Below are 18,678 nucleotides of genomic sequence, written 5' to 3' on the forward strand. Positions count from 1 at the left end.
TTCACTTATTGTATTATGGCTATTTTGTTGTTTGTATGTAAAGTGCTTTGTTACAGCTCTAGCTGTTGTGAAATGCGCTACATAAATAAATAATTGTATTGTAATAAACTGGAGCATTGTTGGATTAGGGGTATGACCTGGCTAAGGAGCTTCAAGTTACTTTAAAAGAAAGGCAGCAGTTTGTGAAGATGGGTCACTTTTTTTAAGTAGTCCATTTTTTAGACTATACATCGACTTAAAACATTTATCTAGCTCCAGATTATTTTATTATGTGCAACCACTTGACGAAATGCAGTATAAATTATTCAACCATCATTTTTTTCAGTATACCTCCACGAGATTACGCCGAGGTCTTAACTGTTTGAACAATGTTTGACATTTCATCAGCTGTTAAGTGCGCTTCTTCCTCACGAGAATGCACCTACATTAAATGAATAGGCGGACGCAAGCCGTTTTCCTCTGCTGTATTATTGTGATTGCAAAGGACTTGAAACTTCCGCCCGCATATACAGTACTGACCCGAACAGCAATGTTCTCCCACGCCCGTCCCTCGTTGCCATGGTGATTCGGCGAATCGGGGCTCCATTTATGCTGCCTCTCATAGTTGTGGTGCACGCGCTTAACTCCAGGTGAAGGTACTACGAGTTAAGTAAACTGATTCAAATCAGCTGTTCCGGAACCGGAAACTCAGTTTCCTATCTCAGAGTGGATCTACTCAGACTTCAGGATTAGACTCAGATTCTCATGAACCTGCTTTGTGAAATAGACCTCAGGTTATTACTGATCCTTCCAAGTAAGTACTGTAAATCATTATCAACAGTAAGATGCAGTGCAGTGCAGTTACACACCACTGCAAACTACAACCACAAAACCAAACACTGTTACATACGTAGTATACATTTCTGATTGCGCAAATGCCACAGAGCTACCAAATCTAGTGCACAACCCCAACAGACCATGAATGTGTTGTTACATGTGATGGCCACTAGATGGCAGAAAATCTCAACAACACTATCACTTACTGGTACTGTCCATTGTAATTGTGGAACTCCACAAAGAGTAACAAAGAGGAAACTGACAAAAAAGCCTTGTGGAGTGGACTCCCACCACCTGGCAGCATCGCAGATAACAACAATGACAACCGGGACAATGAATGCATTCAGGATCACATAACACACAGACGTATAGCTGACATCATCTTCAGATAAAGGCAAATCTTGCAAGATTTATGACCCAAAACGTGAAAAAGCTGCCTTTTTTTATCTTGAGGTGTCCTGAACCAGCTTTATTCAACCAATCAATTATTAACACACATTCAACACGTGTGCAACAATACCATAGCAGAAGAAGCATTCCCAAGAAGAAACACATTTTAAACAGGTCTGCATGGGTGTTTTTTGGTGTTGGTCCAGTCAGGTGCATCATAATTCCCATGTAGTAACATAAAATGGCTCTCACAAACTTCCACACAATGGCATTTTAACGCTGTGACAATTAACAAGGAAGACAGGGGGCAGCAGATTCCACAAGACCAATATTCATAAATTACGACTGAAGCTGATAAAAAACATACACACATGAAAGTCAGAAATGAATTAAGGATGACCCCTGAATTCCATTTCAACTCATCAATTTGAATTGGAATTGAGGTGGGAAACAGGAAGCAGAATTGCAATTGAAATTGGAATTGCAGGAAGTAAAATTGAAAATCCATGAAATTCACGATGCAACATGAGATAAAGTGTATTTAACAATGAAGCTTTACTGTACATATGCCTAATAACAATATGATTTTCTTGCAACTATTGCTGAAAGGACTTTATGTACACTATGATTGAAGTAAATAGTAAAGTTTAGTCATTGTTTTTATTAACATTAAAAACCTACTCATAAAACAGATCATTAAAATGGTAAAAAAAAACATTGTTTCATTTTATAACTTTGAAATAAACGTATATTGCTAGGATTTACAACATTAAGGAAATGTATATTTAATGTTAATCTCTGTACTTACATTTGGAAGAATACATTTGTTAAAAGTCTCATTCTCACTAATGTGTGATGAGAATTACTTTTTCTGAATTGCAATGAATTCAATTCCTTTTCTTGTAATTCAAATTCAATTCAACATCCTGTGGGGTGCAGTCAATTCAAATTCATCCATTCAGGGCAACAGTACTTGAGGTTAACCGAGTGAAGTTTCACAGAGTGAAGTTTCTTCACCAGATTATGGTGTTCAATAATGTGCAGAGCCGCAGACTATAACTAATGATAACTATAGATCCTTATTCCACAATTCTCCAAAATTCTTGAAAAACTCTTCAACCATAGACTAGATCCAACCATAGTATCTTGATAAACTGGAGCATTGTGGAATTAGGGGTGTGACCCTGAAATGGCTAAGAAGCTACTTAAAAGAAAGGCAGCAGTTTGTGAAGTTGACTAAATTTCAATCCACATGTTTGGACACTGTGTGGTGTGCCCCAGGGGCCAGTGTTAGGACCAAAATTGTTTACACTATATATTAATGACATATGTAAAGTTTCCCAAGGAGGAGAACGAAGGACTCCCACTTCCGGGTCGTTTAAGTGCACGGCGGCGTTGACAGGGATTTTTACGCTCTAAAGATGTCCCGGACAAGGACATACTTTGCATGCAAAGGGATAAGGTATGGAGTAACTGTTAACAGTTAGATAACAAAACAAAATTGCTATTCACCTTTTTCTTTGCAGTGAAATGGGCGTCCTGTGATGTCCATGGTATTACTGTATATGTGTTGAACCACTAGAGGGCAGACCATGCCTGTGAGTACAATGTTACTGCAGGGAACCCACATGAAAAGTGTTGTTCAGACAGTTAACAAAGGTTGCTCCATGGTATTGCAGAAGAGAACAGTAGTCTTGCTTTTTAAAAGAGCCTAACACAGCACGTCAGTCGGTAGTTATCCCGGTTAGGGACGATTACAGGGATGGACAAAAACCCACTTCCGTCCTTGCTTAGTCTGTCCTTTTTAAAAAAAACGTCTCCTGCCTTGCTTGGACTGTCCTTTTTAAAAAAAACGTCTCCGGCCTTGCTTAGTCTGTCCTTTTTAACTCCTCCATCCTCCGTCACAGACGGACGGACCGTTCTGTCCATCGGATGACGACGGCAACAACAACAATAACAATAGTAACAATAACAATAATACTAATAATATAATATGTAATACAGTAATATATTTAGTAATATTTATGATTTAAGGGTAAGGTTCAGCAACAGTTGGATTATTTTGGGGAAACGTCATAGCTATAAATTACACTGACTGCATGGTAAAATCAGTATTGCGTAATCTTTTATACAGTAAAAGTTTTTAAAATCAGTTTACGTTGGTGGACACATTAAAGCCGTCTCTGATTAAAAATATGGTGTTGACCAGTGTTATGCTCATTAAGAGTGTCTGAAGATTAAACAACCAATTGAAGGTGTATGCTAATGAAAACTTTGCATTCTAGATGATTATTTTTAGACCCTTTGACTAATTAGTTTGCTTTGGGAAAACAACGTTGTGGAGCGTAATTGCTTTGAGGTTTCCAGAGGTCAAAAGTTGAACGTACTTAACGCTTGGTGAGCTGCGGTATCTGAAGTACGCGGCAGGGGGTGCCAGAGGGCCAGTCACTCATGTGGGAAGGAGACTCCACGACCACTAAGTGCGCGGAACGCGCACTCTCACACTCGGCTTGGCAGGCTGCACTCGTTCTCGTGTTGGCAGTACACTACAGTACAGTTGAAGGTGGGAGCAAGGAGCAACTCGAAGGCAGAACGGAGCAAACACACACAGGGCTGCGGAGCTCGTCGTCGCCGGCAAAGTGACGTTAGGCGACTGCGGGGGCAACGTGCCATGTCCGCCGTGACATGAGAGACAGCGTTCTCCTGCACAACTACACGAGTCGCTCCCGTCGTGGCTTCTTGTGGAGTTACCTGAACAAGCGAGTCGCAGGTGTGTGAGTGTGGTGGACAAGTTTGAAGAGGCTCCTGCTTCCTGGATGTGGCGCCATGGAGAAGCATTCAAGACTGCGAGCCTTGATGATCATCTGGTGGATTGTTCAAGGTAAAATGAGCAATTAAAATGGAGAGTTTCTCGTTTGTTTTGCAGAAAACTGTGGCTAAACCCAAGGTCAAATGATTGCGATGATGTAAATTGCGCTATTCAAAATCACATCTTTAAATGGTCCCACGGGGGCCAATTCAGTGTTACTATTTGTAGTTTTTATAATTCCACAACTTTGCATGAAATAGAATATAAAATTACAATTCAAACTTTAGTTTACAAAAGTGCATAAGAATATGCAAAACGCTATAAATCGATTTGAATTGACTACACAACCATTTACTTATATGTCAAAAAAAGATTCATGAACAATATTTTTTTTTAAATAAATTTGTTTTAAATGTACTATCAATTGCTACACATTTATATGATTATTGATGAACTATAATTTCAAAAATACTGCAAATACTACATTACAATGTGTGAGTTGATTTGACACATTTATATCTATATTAATGTTATAGTAAAAACAATTTACAATTCAATTTTACAAACTTTGAAAATCATGGTAAAATTAATGTTACTCATTTACATAATTGATTGCAATAAAGGGCGGCACTGTGGTCGACTGGTAAGCACGTCCGCCTCACAGTTCAGAGGTCGTTGGTTCGATCCCGGCTCCGGCCCTCCTGTGTGGAGTTGCATGTTCTCCCCACGCATGCGTGGGTTTTCTCTGGATACTCCGGTTTCTTCCCACATTCCAAAAGCATGCATGGTAGGTTAATTGGGCAGTCAAAATTGCCCCTCGGTGAGATTGTGAGTGCGGATGATTGTTTGTCTCTGTGTGCCCTGTGACTGGATGGCAACCAATTCAGGGTGTCCCCCGCCCACTGCCCGAAGACTGCTGGGATAGGCTCCAGCGCGCCCGCAACCCTTGTGAGGATAAGCGGTATGGATAATGGATGGATGGATGGATAATAAGCTGTCCACACTGCATAATCACAATACAAATAATGCATAATACACAGATACAAATTGCAATTCACAAAATTGACGTGATTGTAAAAAATATATAAGAAAGTACAATTACATTTTTCATGAATATTTATGAAATACTCCAATGTTATGCACTTAATTTACATTGTTTACTGTTGGCGACCCCATTTTTGGGCCATGTTCCGCAGTTTGGGGGGCATTTCTCTCAAAATGTGTCCAGCGGAAGTTCTTTCAGATTAAATTGTCAAGTATTGAAGCCGTTTATGTTCAAAATATAGGTTTTCTCTTTTAACCAGATGATTTAATGAATGGTGTGCATGTGTATTTGTGTCCAAAGAGAGAAATAGATACCGGTTTGGTATATGCAGCTATTTTCTCTGAAAGTTTCAAGGTGTACGCACTTCCATGTTTTGGAAAGCCAAATGCAGGAACAAGCGTGCTGACAAGTCATAAAATGTTTTTTTTTTTTTTTTTAAATGTGATTGCTCTGTATTCCACTGTGGTTGTGCCGCCTGTGTTTTGAACCGGGGGTGTCCTGCTTTTAAGCACACAGCAAAGGAGCACTTCTTCATCTTAAGAGGGCATAATGTTGTCTCGGCACGCTTGAACGCTCCAAAAATGAATTTCAACGACGTCGAATGATGTTGCTTTATCGTCCCCAGTGAGCTGGGGAATGACATAAAAGCGGAGATTTACCTGGAAAAAAAAAAAAAAAAAGCAGACATGCTCAAATGATGACTTATTTATTAGGCAGGGAACACAGGCAGACAATAAATGCACTGATATCATCTGATGAGGTGGTACCTTCGTGTTAATAGCGGCTGCTTTAAAAGTTGGTATTTAGCAGACCAAAGTGTGATTGTGTCACCAAGCGAATGCAAACGGGTGCACAAATTAAATATGATTAATTTCCCCCTCTTTCTCCAAAGCAGCTCATACTGTGTATAATTCAGACGCTTCTCTGAGAAGCCCCGAAGGCTCCTCAAACTTGTGTGAGTCAAGTGAGCACTGCATCGTTTTTGCTTTGCACTCTTGTTGAACATTTGGATTTAGTCAAGCGCTATCGGTGGATAGCACAACTGGGTGGCATCAACACACACCACCTTCACCTTCACTGGACATACAGTATGGATAAACTACAGTGTGCCCACCGGGCCATGGAACGGCTGACCGGCCAGTTGCCTCATTACTTTTGCTCCCTTTAAAAGTGGTAGGCATACATCACCTGATTTTGGTGTAAATACTTTCAAAATTAATTAATAAAATAAAATAAAAAATGAAAGTCTGCAGTTAAAGGCAGCACATGTTGTTTGTTTCATTTAAGATGGTGTTAAGAACAAAAGCGAGAATTATGTCGACGTCTCAATATGTATGGACCTGATGGCGAGTCGCTCAGAAGAGCTGAATGCAAGCTGATGATTGGCTTTTTTTTTATTTTTATTTTTTTACATCTCCGTATGAGTGTCCTGACTAAATTCTCCACCCACAACAGTAGGTACATCTGCAGTACAATAAAATGTATCAAGAAATGTCTCTCAAACTAATTTACGATCTGTGATATCACTGAGAGGTACAGTGGAACAGCATGTTGTAACTTCATGATGTGAAGTAAATTTAATTACCGGTATTTCCAAACCTTTATTAACCCATTAAGGCTTAAAGCACCTGGCAAAACATCTCTCTAAAACATATGGGCGACTTTAGAATCACACCCGAAAACCTGAAGTTTTCCCAGAAATCCAACAACCTACTGTACAAAACAATTTATATCTCAGCCCACAGCAGTTGGAAACATAATTCCAATCCAATTTGAGATCTTAGACATGTGGCTTTCCCATTATTATTATTATTATTATTATTGTTATTATTAGTCATTGTTATTCATTGTTATTATTTGCGGTTTCAAAAATGTAAAAGTAAAGTGTCAGTGCAAGACAAGTACTATTTTTATTTGTATTTTTTTATATCGAGTGGTAACTACAGGTACCATCCTCTTTTCTGTTACAAAGACATCAATATCGTCATTGTCTACAAACATTCTGTATATCTTAACCATACATCACGTTCGACTGGTTGCACAGGTTCAAAGTCTACAAGCGCGTCGTCTATATCACTACCGTCACTTACCTCCCACGATCTTCTGCGTCCTGTTCGCAAAAAATTCCGGGACATCCTCCAGGACTCATGATACAGTCACGTGTATATTCTAATGCATTTCATTGGCTAAGAGACCGAGAATTGGTTAAAAAATGTTTTTAAAAAGACATACGCTTTCCCTTGAACAGCGCTGTAAGAACATTTGTGAATGTAAAAAGAAAATAAACAATTGAGTTTTGCTGAATAAAAACAAAACGCAGTCCAACTAGAGGTGGGCGATATATATTGTCATCGATATCATCGTCAATCTTGCTTTCACGATGTGTAATTTTACATTATCGAGTATTAATACTGCCTCGAAAAGCATAACGAGTCAACGGCCGCAAAGTATGAGGAAATGCTGAAATCATCATTCGGCGAATCGGGGTGCATTGACGGCAGAGGAGGAGGAAGTGATAATCATTCGCCGAATCAGCGGGCAGGACCCAGTCACGAGACTCTATCCGCACTGCAGCCGCTTTGTTTCAAGTACTGTATGGAGGAGTGTCCAGGGGAGAATAATAGCAAGGTGCAAGTCCACGCCGTCCGTATTCTGTAAATGGTTTGAGCTTGACAAAACTGACGTCTGTGCGAATAACTTTGTTCGATGTGCCAAAACGGTCACCGGGAGGAGCAATTCTGTTCCACCAAGGGCCATATGGATTACACGGAAAACTTGGCGACCGCGCAAGCATGCTAAACAAAAACTTAGTAAACATACACACACTTAGAAAACTGTCGCTGAACTGAGCCAACAAACACAAATGCACTCACGCACACACACGCCCAGCACTTTAGGGTTAGGGTTAGCAAGTCAAACGTGACAGCCTGGATGTTCGGTTAACATTTAGTTTCCATGCTTTTAGTCCGCATCATTCATAACTAGCCTGTATACCTGAGGTATATTGCGCAAACTACGGCGGCTTATTAATGTGATGCCAGCATGAAGTCACAAGTCTACATATCATATCACAGCAATGAATGAGTGGGAAAATGCACTTTTCGGTAAGTTGCAGCTTTGTTATTCAACTTTATTCTGAATACGGTGGCCAATGTATGAAAATGGGTGTCATGAATTATTTTTTCCTCTCACTGGGTGACACGTCACATATCAAATGCATTTTTTCCCATTTTGATTGCTGTAGTTGACACCTTTTTCTCATTCTGATTGCTCTAGTGTTGGCAGTGGTACACCAGTACTTACTGCAGCTCAAAATGTCACATCATTATGGAATAGCAGCAGAGACATTGAAATGAGATGAATACAGTATTCCCAAAAATCAATGTAAGTCAATACATAATTGTTTGTTTTTTATTGTTAAGTATTGTTGTAGAATATCATTATGTTTTGCAGAAGCTGTATTTAGCAATTTAAAAGAGATGTATTCACAAACGCCGTCCATCCACAATTGGTCTGTGAAGCAAGTGCAGATTTAAAATATTTTTTGTAGAATATCGTCAAATTATCGTTATCGAGTTTTTGAAAAAAATATCGAGATATATTTTTTTGCCTATATCGCCCACACCTAAGTCCAACAGTACAAATGCTAACAGCATTTCAGAGAAAATGAGTAGCTACTTCTCTGCTCATCTTCACTTTGTGAAGTAACGTCAAAGCAGAAATGAACTGATTTCATTTGAAAAATGAAACCCTAGCTAACTAGCATGGCCAACCATGCTAACTAGCATGGCCAACCATGCTGGTTAGCTAGCCACCTGCCTAGATAGCGGGCCTATAGTATTTATTTCACCAATTGTAGACATGCTAACTCTCATAGCTGGTTGCATTTCAAGACAGCATTATGGTAATACTCTATATTAACCAGAGATGGACACTTTACCCTACTTTGCCGGTCAGTCCTCCGTCCACGACCTGGGCACCCTTAAGTCATTGTTCCTCCATCCTTATTCGTCCTCGTCATATTTTCCTCTTCGTTCTTTACATTTTGTCACCCGTTCCCCCGTCGCCTGAATTTAAAAAAACAAACAAACAAAAAAAAAAGTGCCCGTGCATGACATTATTTCAAGCGCATTAGCTGGCTAATTTCCTCTGCACATCCACTTAGCAGCTGGGAGTATCCTGAGTGGATTGAATTGTTTCCAAATGTCACCCAAGATAGCATTTAGCCAGGGGACACAAGAATATTTAAGATTGCATTGTAATACAATACTATTGGGCAAGGCGTTTTCTAATTTTATTGCATTATTTTGCAATAAAAATAATAATTGCAAAATAGCGCAATGTTATTTTAGGAGGAGAACGAAATACTTCCACTTCCGGGTCGTAGCTTTCAGTGTACGGCGGAACTGCCATGAGCATGAACCGTCAGGTTTGGAGAGATTTTTACACTCTGGACATGTCCTAGACAAGGGCATACTTCGCATGCAAAGGGATCTACTACATGTTAACAAAACAAAATTGATATCCACCTACTTCCTCGTCAGTGAAATGGGCGTCCACTCGAGGGCAGACGATGCCTGTGAGTACTATACTGCAGGGAATGCACATGAAAAAGAACACTCTACAGTGTTGTGCAGGCTGCAAGTAATACTGTGAGTTCTGTGGTGTCACAGAAGAGAACAGTGGTCTTTCCTTTTAAAAGAAACCAACACAACACGTCAGTCGGTATTGACCCGGTCAGGGACGATTACAGTGACGGACGAAAACCCATTTCCGTCTTCTCATCCTCTGTCCTTCGTCCCCAAAATGGGCATCTGTCCGGGATGGACAGACGGACTGAGACGGAATGCCTACCTCTTATGTTAGCGTTACCTTGAATTTGTCAAAGAGCGATGGATGGCACTCTCATCAATGCAAAGTATTTCCTTGTGTAAGGGCACGTCTTTGAAAGTTTTTGTATGTTTTGTATGCCTTTCCAAGTCACGGTACCCGAAAAATTCCTTACAGAGCTGCACTTTTTCGACCAGTAGTTGGGCTCACTGACTGCTCACACAACATGAGGGGAAGTGGTTGTGTCGTTTTGCCTCCACTGATGCCCCCCCCCCCCCCCCCCCAAAAGAACACTCATATTCTCACAGACTTTTTAAACCGTGGTTCATCTTGAAATCGGCTATTGGCTTATGCTCATCTGTTTGATAAACTTCATTTGTGGATACAATTGATGATTAATTTATATTATCGCCCCTATTCAGCAGCCTGATGCTTTCCTAGACCACTTATTTCCATTTCAACGGTTATCATTACACTGAAGTCAGACACGATTTGCTGATGTCACTGCTTTGAACTCTAAATCTTGTTTGATTATTGAGGCATGTTCGTCCAGAGAAGTTTAGTGTAGAAATCAAAATCGGTTGATTTTTGGAGCATTTGACAATTAATTTAACAAAATATTGATTGACGTAGTTGTATTTGCAATGTTACATTTAAACAATGATTAAGTGAACTTCTGAATATCGTGCAAATACTCCCCCCCAAAAATCCTTTGTTTGTCCCTGAAAACAGAGAATGAATAAAAGCAGTGCAATCTTGGCAACCTTCGTGCTCTGATGATTGAAAGCCGCTTTCAATTTCCATGATGCATTTTTCACACTCCAGAAACCGATCCTGCTTGGAGAGCAACTTCACGAATCAAAAATACTGACATGCGTAGCTAATTAGCTTTTAAAATCAATCTCTGTCGTCATCATGGTCCCGCTGGTGGACTCACACCAGGGGGCAGACATGGTTGAGATGTTTTATAACCGTTAACACATTTGATTATGTTCAGGTATATGTCAGCTATGTCACATGACTGATAACTCAAAATGGGCTGAGGACGGGGACAAGGAGACTCTAGCCGGCAGTCTGAATGTAGCGTTAGCTCAGTTTTCCCATTACCGCCTCTAAGCAACACCGTTCCTTTTCGCCCACCGCTATCAAGATGTTAAATTGTCCTCAACTCAGCCGCTCGGCTGTGGCGTGGACCTCGTGTTTGCCCGCTCGGCGGAACCGCATCAGCTCGTCACTGAGCTCTGAGGGTCATCTCATCTCATTATGTTTGGCTTCATTAGCGAAAGAAGAAATTAGGCCAGTGTCGGAAGAAACCATGTTTCCCATCAGGACGCTGCATGAGATCACTGTTTCCATCTTGACACTAGCTCAATCCATAGTGCTTTATTGAGGGTAAGAAGATAAAGTTAATAAGTAATTACTAATTATTTTTGATTTGCAGTATAAGCAGCAGCGAACATGAAAGGTTTCAGACAGTTTGACCAGATGTCCGATGTTCAGAAAGTTTTTCCACACTTGAGGTACAGGAGCATAGAAACACAATGCTGTTCAGCAGAGCTGCGCATCGGTCCTCCGTCCCCGGTTTCCGTTCTGCATATTCAATCGACACACGTGGTCCCAGTCGGTCGGAGTCAGCCAACCGGCGTCGAGAACAGGCTTTACCGATACCGCGTCACATGCAGTTGCCGCACACCTGACACGCGGTCGAGTAAGGAAACAATAAAAAATAAAAAGCTGTGGTGTACCTTGCGGTCCCACGAACGCAATGATGTGTCCCCCCCCATATTCTTTTTATTTTTATTTCACCGATGACAACGCTGTGTGTGAGTCAGTTGTTTTTGTTTTATATTTTTTCTGTGTTTCGCGGCGTGTCTGCTCGTGCGGGACCTGCGTGTGGCGCAAAGATGATGTAATCGACGCCAAAGGATGGGCTGGTACCACGTGGGTCGATTGAATATGCAGGACGGAAACCGGGACGGGGGGTTGCTGCCCAGCTCTGCTGTTTAGTTTGTGTAGCTCTGGTTCCAGAAACACTCTATAAGCTTACACCTAACCAACTGAGGGTTCCGTAAGTCTCATAGGGAAGTATAAGTTCTTGAATAGGTTAGGTCCAAGACCGTTTCGAGCATAACAGACCAACAGAAAGACTTCTAATCTAGTCAGTGTAAAGTATTTTGTACAGTTGTGATGTGGTTCAATCAAAGCAGTAGTATTCTGGACCAAGTTTTTTGAGATATAAGCCATTCTTTGGCCTGTGTAAAGGCAGTCAACTCAGTTCAATTCACTTCACAATAAGTAGCAGTTTGACAATTAGTGAACATCTATCCATCCATTATCCATACCGCTTATCCTCTCAAGGGTCACGGGCGTGATGGAGCCTATCCCAGCAGTCTTCGGGCAGTAGGCGTGGGACACCCTGAATTGGTTGCCAGCCAATCCCAAAGCACACAGAGACATGCAAACAGTCACACTCACAATTACACCTAGGGGCAATTTAGAGTGTCCAATAAACCTACCATGCATGTTTTTGGTATGTGGGAGGAAACCGGAGTACCCAGAGAAAACCCACGCATACAATTAATCAAAAAAGAGGCTTCAAGCTGTTTAATGCCACTCCCAGTAGAAGTTTATTGTCAAACTAAACATAAACCAAAGAAAATGACACGTGTGTTATAAACCGGCCAAACAACGTTAAAATTAAAGGGAAAGTCAACCCAAACATATATTTTTTCAAGAATATGTTCCATGCAGGCCTACTAGTTTTGGCATTCTGATAAATATTGTGTTTGTGGAATAAGAGTTAATCCACCCGTTTTTAGCCCTCTCTGGGGGCGGCCATTTTGCCACTTCTGTCGACCGAAAATGACATCACAACGGCTCAGGGCTCAGGTAATGACTAATCACGGCTCAGCTTCAGAAAACAGGTGAGCTGTAATTGGTCATTACCTGAGCGCTGAGCATTTGTGATGTCATTTTCAGTCGACAGAAGTGACAAAATGGCCGCCTGATGAGATGGCTAAAAGTTTGTGCATTTTGCTGCTTAACTTATATTCCACAAACGCAATATTAATCAGAATTGTTGTTTCAATTGTTTCAACTAATGGGCCTGCATAGAACATATTCTGGAAAAAAATATGTTTGGGTTGAGTTCTTCTTAAAGAACGGCCCACTATCTTAAGGCCTAGATAAACCAAATCGACGTTGGCCAACAGTGACAGACACTTAACCCCTGTGGCGTCGGGCTGCCCGGCGGCACGTCAGGCTGTAAAAATATACCCCAACGACATACAGCGACGCTGACCATTAAAGTACCTTCTGCGCACGCGTGAGATGTAATATTCCTCCATACCATCGGTGGTGGTAGTCACTATTTCTCATTGTTAGAAAAATCCAACCAGAAAGCTATTGGCCGGGGGCGGATTATAAAAACGTAAACAATGCATCCAGCTATATTCTTCGCTCACAATGAACTCCCACGCGAAGTAAACCCTCATGTTCAGGGGTGCACATAACTGGTACGCAGGTACGCATGTGCAACAGAAATCACTAATGCGTACCGTCATTTGCGTTACGACGCGCATACACCCTAGTGGTGCACTGCAGCGAATTATCTTTGATTGGTAAGGATCAAGCATCAGTTGGGCACGATCCGCAGAATGGTTGGTGAAAAAAAATGAAAAAAGGCTAACTACAAAATAAAGCTTACCAAATAATACATTGAGTCATTAATGCCAATGCAATAGCCTTAGTGAACTTTTACTTTGAAGTTGGCCCGCGTGGTGTCGTAACGGTTGATTTGACTTACGTTTTCAACGTATCGGCAGTTTTAACGCTTGCTACCAACATCAACACAACGCTGTCTCGAAATCATATTCAGTCGCTAATTTAGGACACGAACAAACCGCTAGTTAATTACGCTGTCGTTGTGTGATACGGCACAAGTCTCCGGCGTTAGTGGCTAGCAGCTGTTATCATTTGCTGGTAGTTAAACAGCTGCTCCTTAATGGCTTGCTTTTTTTTTTTTTTTTTAACTTCTTTTTCTATATTGTGGCCCTAAATTACTTTGTAATGTGCTGTCCATTTTTCATTATGAAAAAAAGAAATAAATAAAACGTTGTCTTCATTTAATTTGCAACAACACTTTTTCCTAATAATTGTAAGGACACATTCAGCTCAAATGTCTGTCAGGATACCTTGAAATGTATACACTGTACCACTTACAAAATTGCGTTCAATCGTGTTCTTAAATCCTAAACGTCCATATTAGATATTAGGAATTGTTTTTTTTTTTTTGCTTTTTTTTTTAATGGACAAAAGCCTTTTATAAAATAAATGAAGACAAAGTTCTATTTTGCTTTTTTTTTTTTTCCTCAATCAAAAAAACAATCCGATTCGCGACTCAAAATCCATGACCGATCCGAATCCGTCACTTATGTGATCCATTGGCCCACTAGTGAGTACCAAAGACAATCTCCTGGTACTCATGTGAGTACCGCATGAAAAAAATTGTGCACCCCTGCTCATGTTCTTGACACGGTATCGTGAAATACTTACATTGTCCACCCTCGCTCTTGTACTTGTAAGAAGATTAAGGCAGCAAAGGCGTGCTCGCTGTTTATCCGCATTTGTCACTTACCGTTCATGCTCCGAGTCCTGATTTGCTAGCTAACAGCCAATCAGAGTGACCATATTTCACGACTGGCGACGCCGATGCAACATGCGTAAACGCCCACCAGACGCTTCCTGATGGATTATGACGCTACGATCGTGGTCACTACACCAATCAGAAGGCGCAATCAGATGCCACGACACATCACGACCTATCACGTCAGATTGATGTATCTAGGCCTTTAAGATATAATGGAATATTCCGTGGACATGCTAACTGTTAGCGTCAATAGTCATAGTTTTGGATGACAACACCTTAAGCAACGGATATTTCAATACAAACCTTTGAATATTTACAAGCATTTCTGTGATTATATAGGTCGTGTGGGAAATTGTATCATTTGTCACCGGCAACCTGTTTTTCCCCCCGCCTCTGCAGTCTATTAGCTCGTAGTAACTGACATTTAAATGTAACATGATGCCCATTACTCTTTCCTGTCAGCGACACAATCTCGTGCGGAGATGATAGTGCCGCGCTGTACATCTTCGCTGTCACTTTATTGAGCCCAGTCCGTATCGGTGAATTACCCCCCTGACACCATGCATGGCTGCATTTGTTAGGCTGACACATACCTTAGTGTGGGTGTTTCACGAGGCAGTCTAGTTGACTGCATACACACACACAATGCACACACACGCACCCCCCCCCCCCAAACACACACAGTCCCCCCGCAGAGGTTAGAGATGCTGATTGCAGGAAGGAAATGCAAATAACTCTAATGCAAAACTAGGCCAGATTAGTTAGCAGCCTCACAAATCGTACAGTTTGGGATTCAACCAGTTCAATTCCATCATCATGTGGGATGATAAATCAGATGTCTGCATAACTTTACGAAATTTACGAAATTCAAGCTCAGCAAAGATCTCAAAGATTATTAGTGTGTTTTTGCGACACCATCATAGTAGTGTATCAGGTCCATTTGGAGTATATGGGACAGCTTTTCAAGCTCTTTAGGCAGTTCAAATATGTAAGGATGTGTAGGCATAAGAAAGATGCTAGACAAAGTAGCATTCATTTTCAGCACATCGTGGTTGTACACGTTCAGGGAGTATTATTTATGTATTTATGTGTTTGTTTGTTTTTAAATCCCTTAAATTTTGCAGGGTTATTAACAACTTTCTTCTCTGTGGTGTGTCAAGACATGTTTATTTTCACTTCACAAGGACTGGGAATGGTAACTGCAAGCACATTTGAGCTCAGTTGCTAACCAGCTTCCAGCAATTTCTGTTGTATATTTATTTCAATGCACGTTACCTCTGTATGGAAACATCAGCTAAGCATTCAGTGACACAGTGGAAGCAGACAGGTGTAAATTGGCGATCATGTGACTTTACGAAGGTGGTCAAAACAAGCAGCGTGATGAATATTAGCAGTGACGCGACGCAGCTTGTCTCTTAAACGGCATTTGAGGAGACGCACTTTTGAAAAAGACTTTGTCACAGTCTGCTGGCTTGTTTCTGCTCTGTGCTTACAAATATAATACGATTACATTTTGGCCGTAAACATCGGATTCAATGCCCATTAGTTTGTGCATGCATCCCCTCCATCCCTCCATCCAACCTCCTCACCACCATCACTGCCGCCGCCGACTCGGAAGCGAATGTGACTCAAACCGCCGCCATCATTATATTCACACACCAATCAGCATTTTGCGATCGCGAATCGCTCGCTTTGATGTTCGCTACAGTACACCGCATTAGCCGTTTTGCCAGCCACGGCCCACACGTTATCTAACTGGCCTACAATGCTAATCAGCCAAGAGAATCTTTAGCGAGCGCGGGGCCACCAAAGCAAAAATACGAAGGAAGAAAATGAAGGGGAGGCATCACGTGCACGCATCACCACAGTCACAATCCCCTTCCCTGTGACAACGTGCATTGAATGTATGTGTTCGTTCCATTTTAGTAGTGAAATAACAAAATGACCTATGTTACTATTTCTTCTTGCGTTTTTGATAGGAATGTCCAACCTTTCACTGGACCAATTACTATCATCGGCCACTTTGCTGAACATCAACCAATCCGAAGATCCATCCATCCATTTTCTAGGATGTTCTCGTGAAGTGCACTCCTGGCACAAGAATCCATTTGCTCCACTCGCAAACCGCTCTAAATAAGCCAATTGATTGTCTGACTAATGTAATGCGGAAGGAGCTCTGATGCACCCAATTGGCACAGTCTTGAATGTTTACATTTACCCATGAAATGACTATAAAAGCTACCAAAAAGTTGCACAGGTTAAAATAATACTACCGTGAACACTCTAAAAGTTGCGCAAGTAAAAGTAAAAATACCGTAAACATTCCAACAGTTGCTCAGGTAAAAAAAAAAAAAATGCTATGAATACCTCAACAGTTGCGCATTTAAAAATTAAACAATCATGAAGCTCCAAAAGTTGTCCTTGTAAAAATAAAGCTCCCCATAAAAGCCCAACAGCTATGCAAGTAAAAACGCATCTTCTGTAACTCTAAGTTGTGAAAAGAAAAAATACTATAAAAATTCCAAGAGTTGCTTAGCCCCCACCCCCACCCCGCCAAGAAAAATGCGTACAAACCCTAGCAGTTACGATGGTAAAAATAAAACTACCTCAAAATAAAACTCCCCTGAAAACATAGTATGAAAAATGTTGCCTTTCCCAAGAGAATAATGCTGAATTTGATAGAGAAATATTCATGTAACAATATGCTTGTTATTGTTGTTGTTGTTTGCATTAGTGCCCAAAATGCACTGAATTGCAGTGGGAGCTATTTGTAATATTTTGGTCATCTTATGGTGGCAGAAGCGAAGGGCGCTTTATGCTGGTTGTCATGCAGTCGGCTGAGGCGTGATTATTGCCTTCATTTGTGCACCAACGCACACCACTTGTCAAAATGTCAGTGTCTTTGCTTGGCTTTATTAGTTCCAGAAGTATTATGCAGAGAAAACGAGCTTAGACATTGATGATGATGAGGAGGAGGAGGAGGAGGATGTTGCTGGTACTTTCACAACAGTACTTTGTATGGGTTTGAGCAGCAGCGCACTGATATTAATGTTGACAATGACATCCATTGCTGACATTCAGCTTATTCAATTGCTAGTAGAGCCTGACCGATTCATCGGCCAGACGATCATATCGGCCATAGTAATAAACCGATAGAGTTTAACTTTTCCATGACACATTAAATCCTGTTCATAGGTGAGAGCATGCATGCATGCATTGCTGACAGAATGTTAACTTTTGAACGAATTGAACTTTAAACGGCATCATGCTGGAATAATTTTTGCTAGTAACTTCCCTCGTTATGTTGCTTATGTACTTCATGCATGCTTCCATCCAATCTCTGATCCGCTTATCTTCACAAGGTACAGTAGTCCTTACATTTCACTACAGCACTGCAGCACTGTCACTTGGAGTATTTTTTCCTCTGTACTATGTACAGGCCGAAATGAGTGTTTCTCATATTTTTTATGTAGATGTAGGTTGGTGTGTATACACATGTGTATATACACATGTTACTGCGTATATCTACATAGGTTTGATCCTAAATGTTTGCCGTCAATGTTATACATTAATGGCCACATTATGCCGCCGCCCCTGTGTGATCTATATCTTTGCTACTGTAACAACGAAAATTTCCCCACTGTGGGATCAATAAAGGCATTCTTATCTTATCTTATCTTGGTCATTTATGGCCTAAATCCAAAGCTAAATTTGTCAGTTCATGCATTTTTCACTCTTTGCAAAATGTTGTACTTGAAAATTACTCTCTGTTGTAAAGTGAAACAAATAGTAAAAGACAAGTTATTTTAAAAACAAAACTGTCCTGCCTGTAATTCATTCCTATTTTGTTGTAAGCATTAAAATGAAGTCAACCCAAACATATTTTTTTTCAAGAATATGTTTTATGCAGGCCCACTAATTGGAACAAGGCAATCTGATTAATATTGTGTTTGTGGAATATGAGTTAAGAAGCAAAATACACTGTTTTTTAGCCATCTCAGGGGGCGGCCATTTTGTCACTTTTGAAAATGACGTTGAAGTTGCTCAGGGCTCTGGTAACGGCCAATCATGGCTCAGCTTCATAAAACAGGTGAGCTGTGATTGATTGACTCATTACCTGAGCCCTGAGCAACTGTGATG

The 18,678-nt window shown here is 40.8% G+C and overlaps 1 protein-coding gene across 2 annotated transcripts in view; it reads left to right on the forward strand.

Annotated features, from left to right (window-relative positions):
* Positions 1-3,623: 3,623 nt before the first annotated feature.
* Positions 3,624-18,678, forward strand: part of esamb (endothelial cell adhesion molecule b) — a 71,751-nt gene continuing 56,696 nt past the window's right edge. For both annotated transcript variants that reach the window (XM_086035717.1, XM_086035718.1), the window contains exon 1: positions 3,624-4,087. In XM_086035717.1, the coding sequence (XP_085891843.1) occupies positions 4,033-4,087 (55 nt within the window). In that variant the 5' untranslated portion in view covers positions 3,624-4,032. The remainder of the gene's footprint in view (positions 4,088-18,678) is intronic.

This window comes from Filicampus tigris, chromosome 7 (assembly GCF_054856515.1).
Source record: "Filicampus tigris isolate MCC_2025a chromosome 7, RoL_Ftig_1.0, whole genome shotgun sequence".
Lineage (NCBI taxonomy): Eukaryota > Metazoa > Chordata > Actinopteri > Syngnathiformes > Syngnathidae > Filicampus > Filicampus tigris.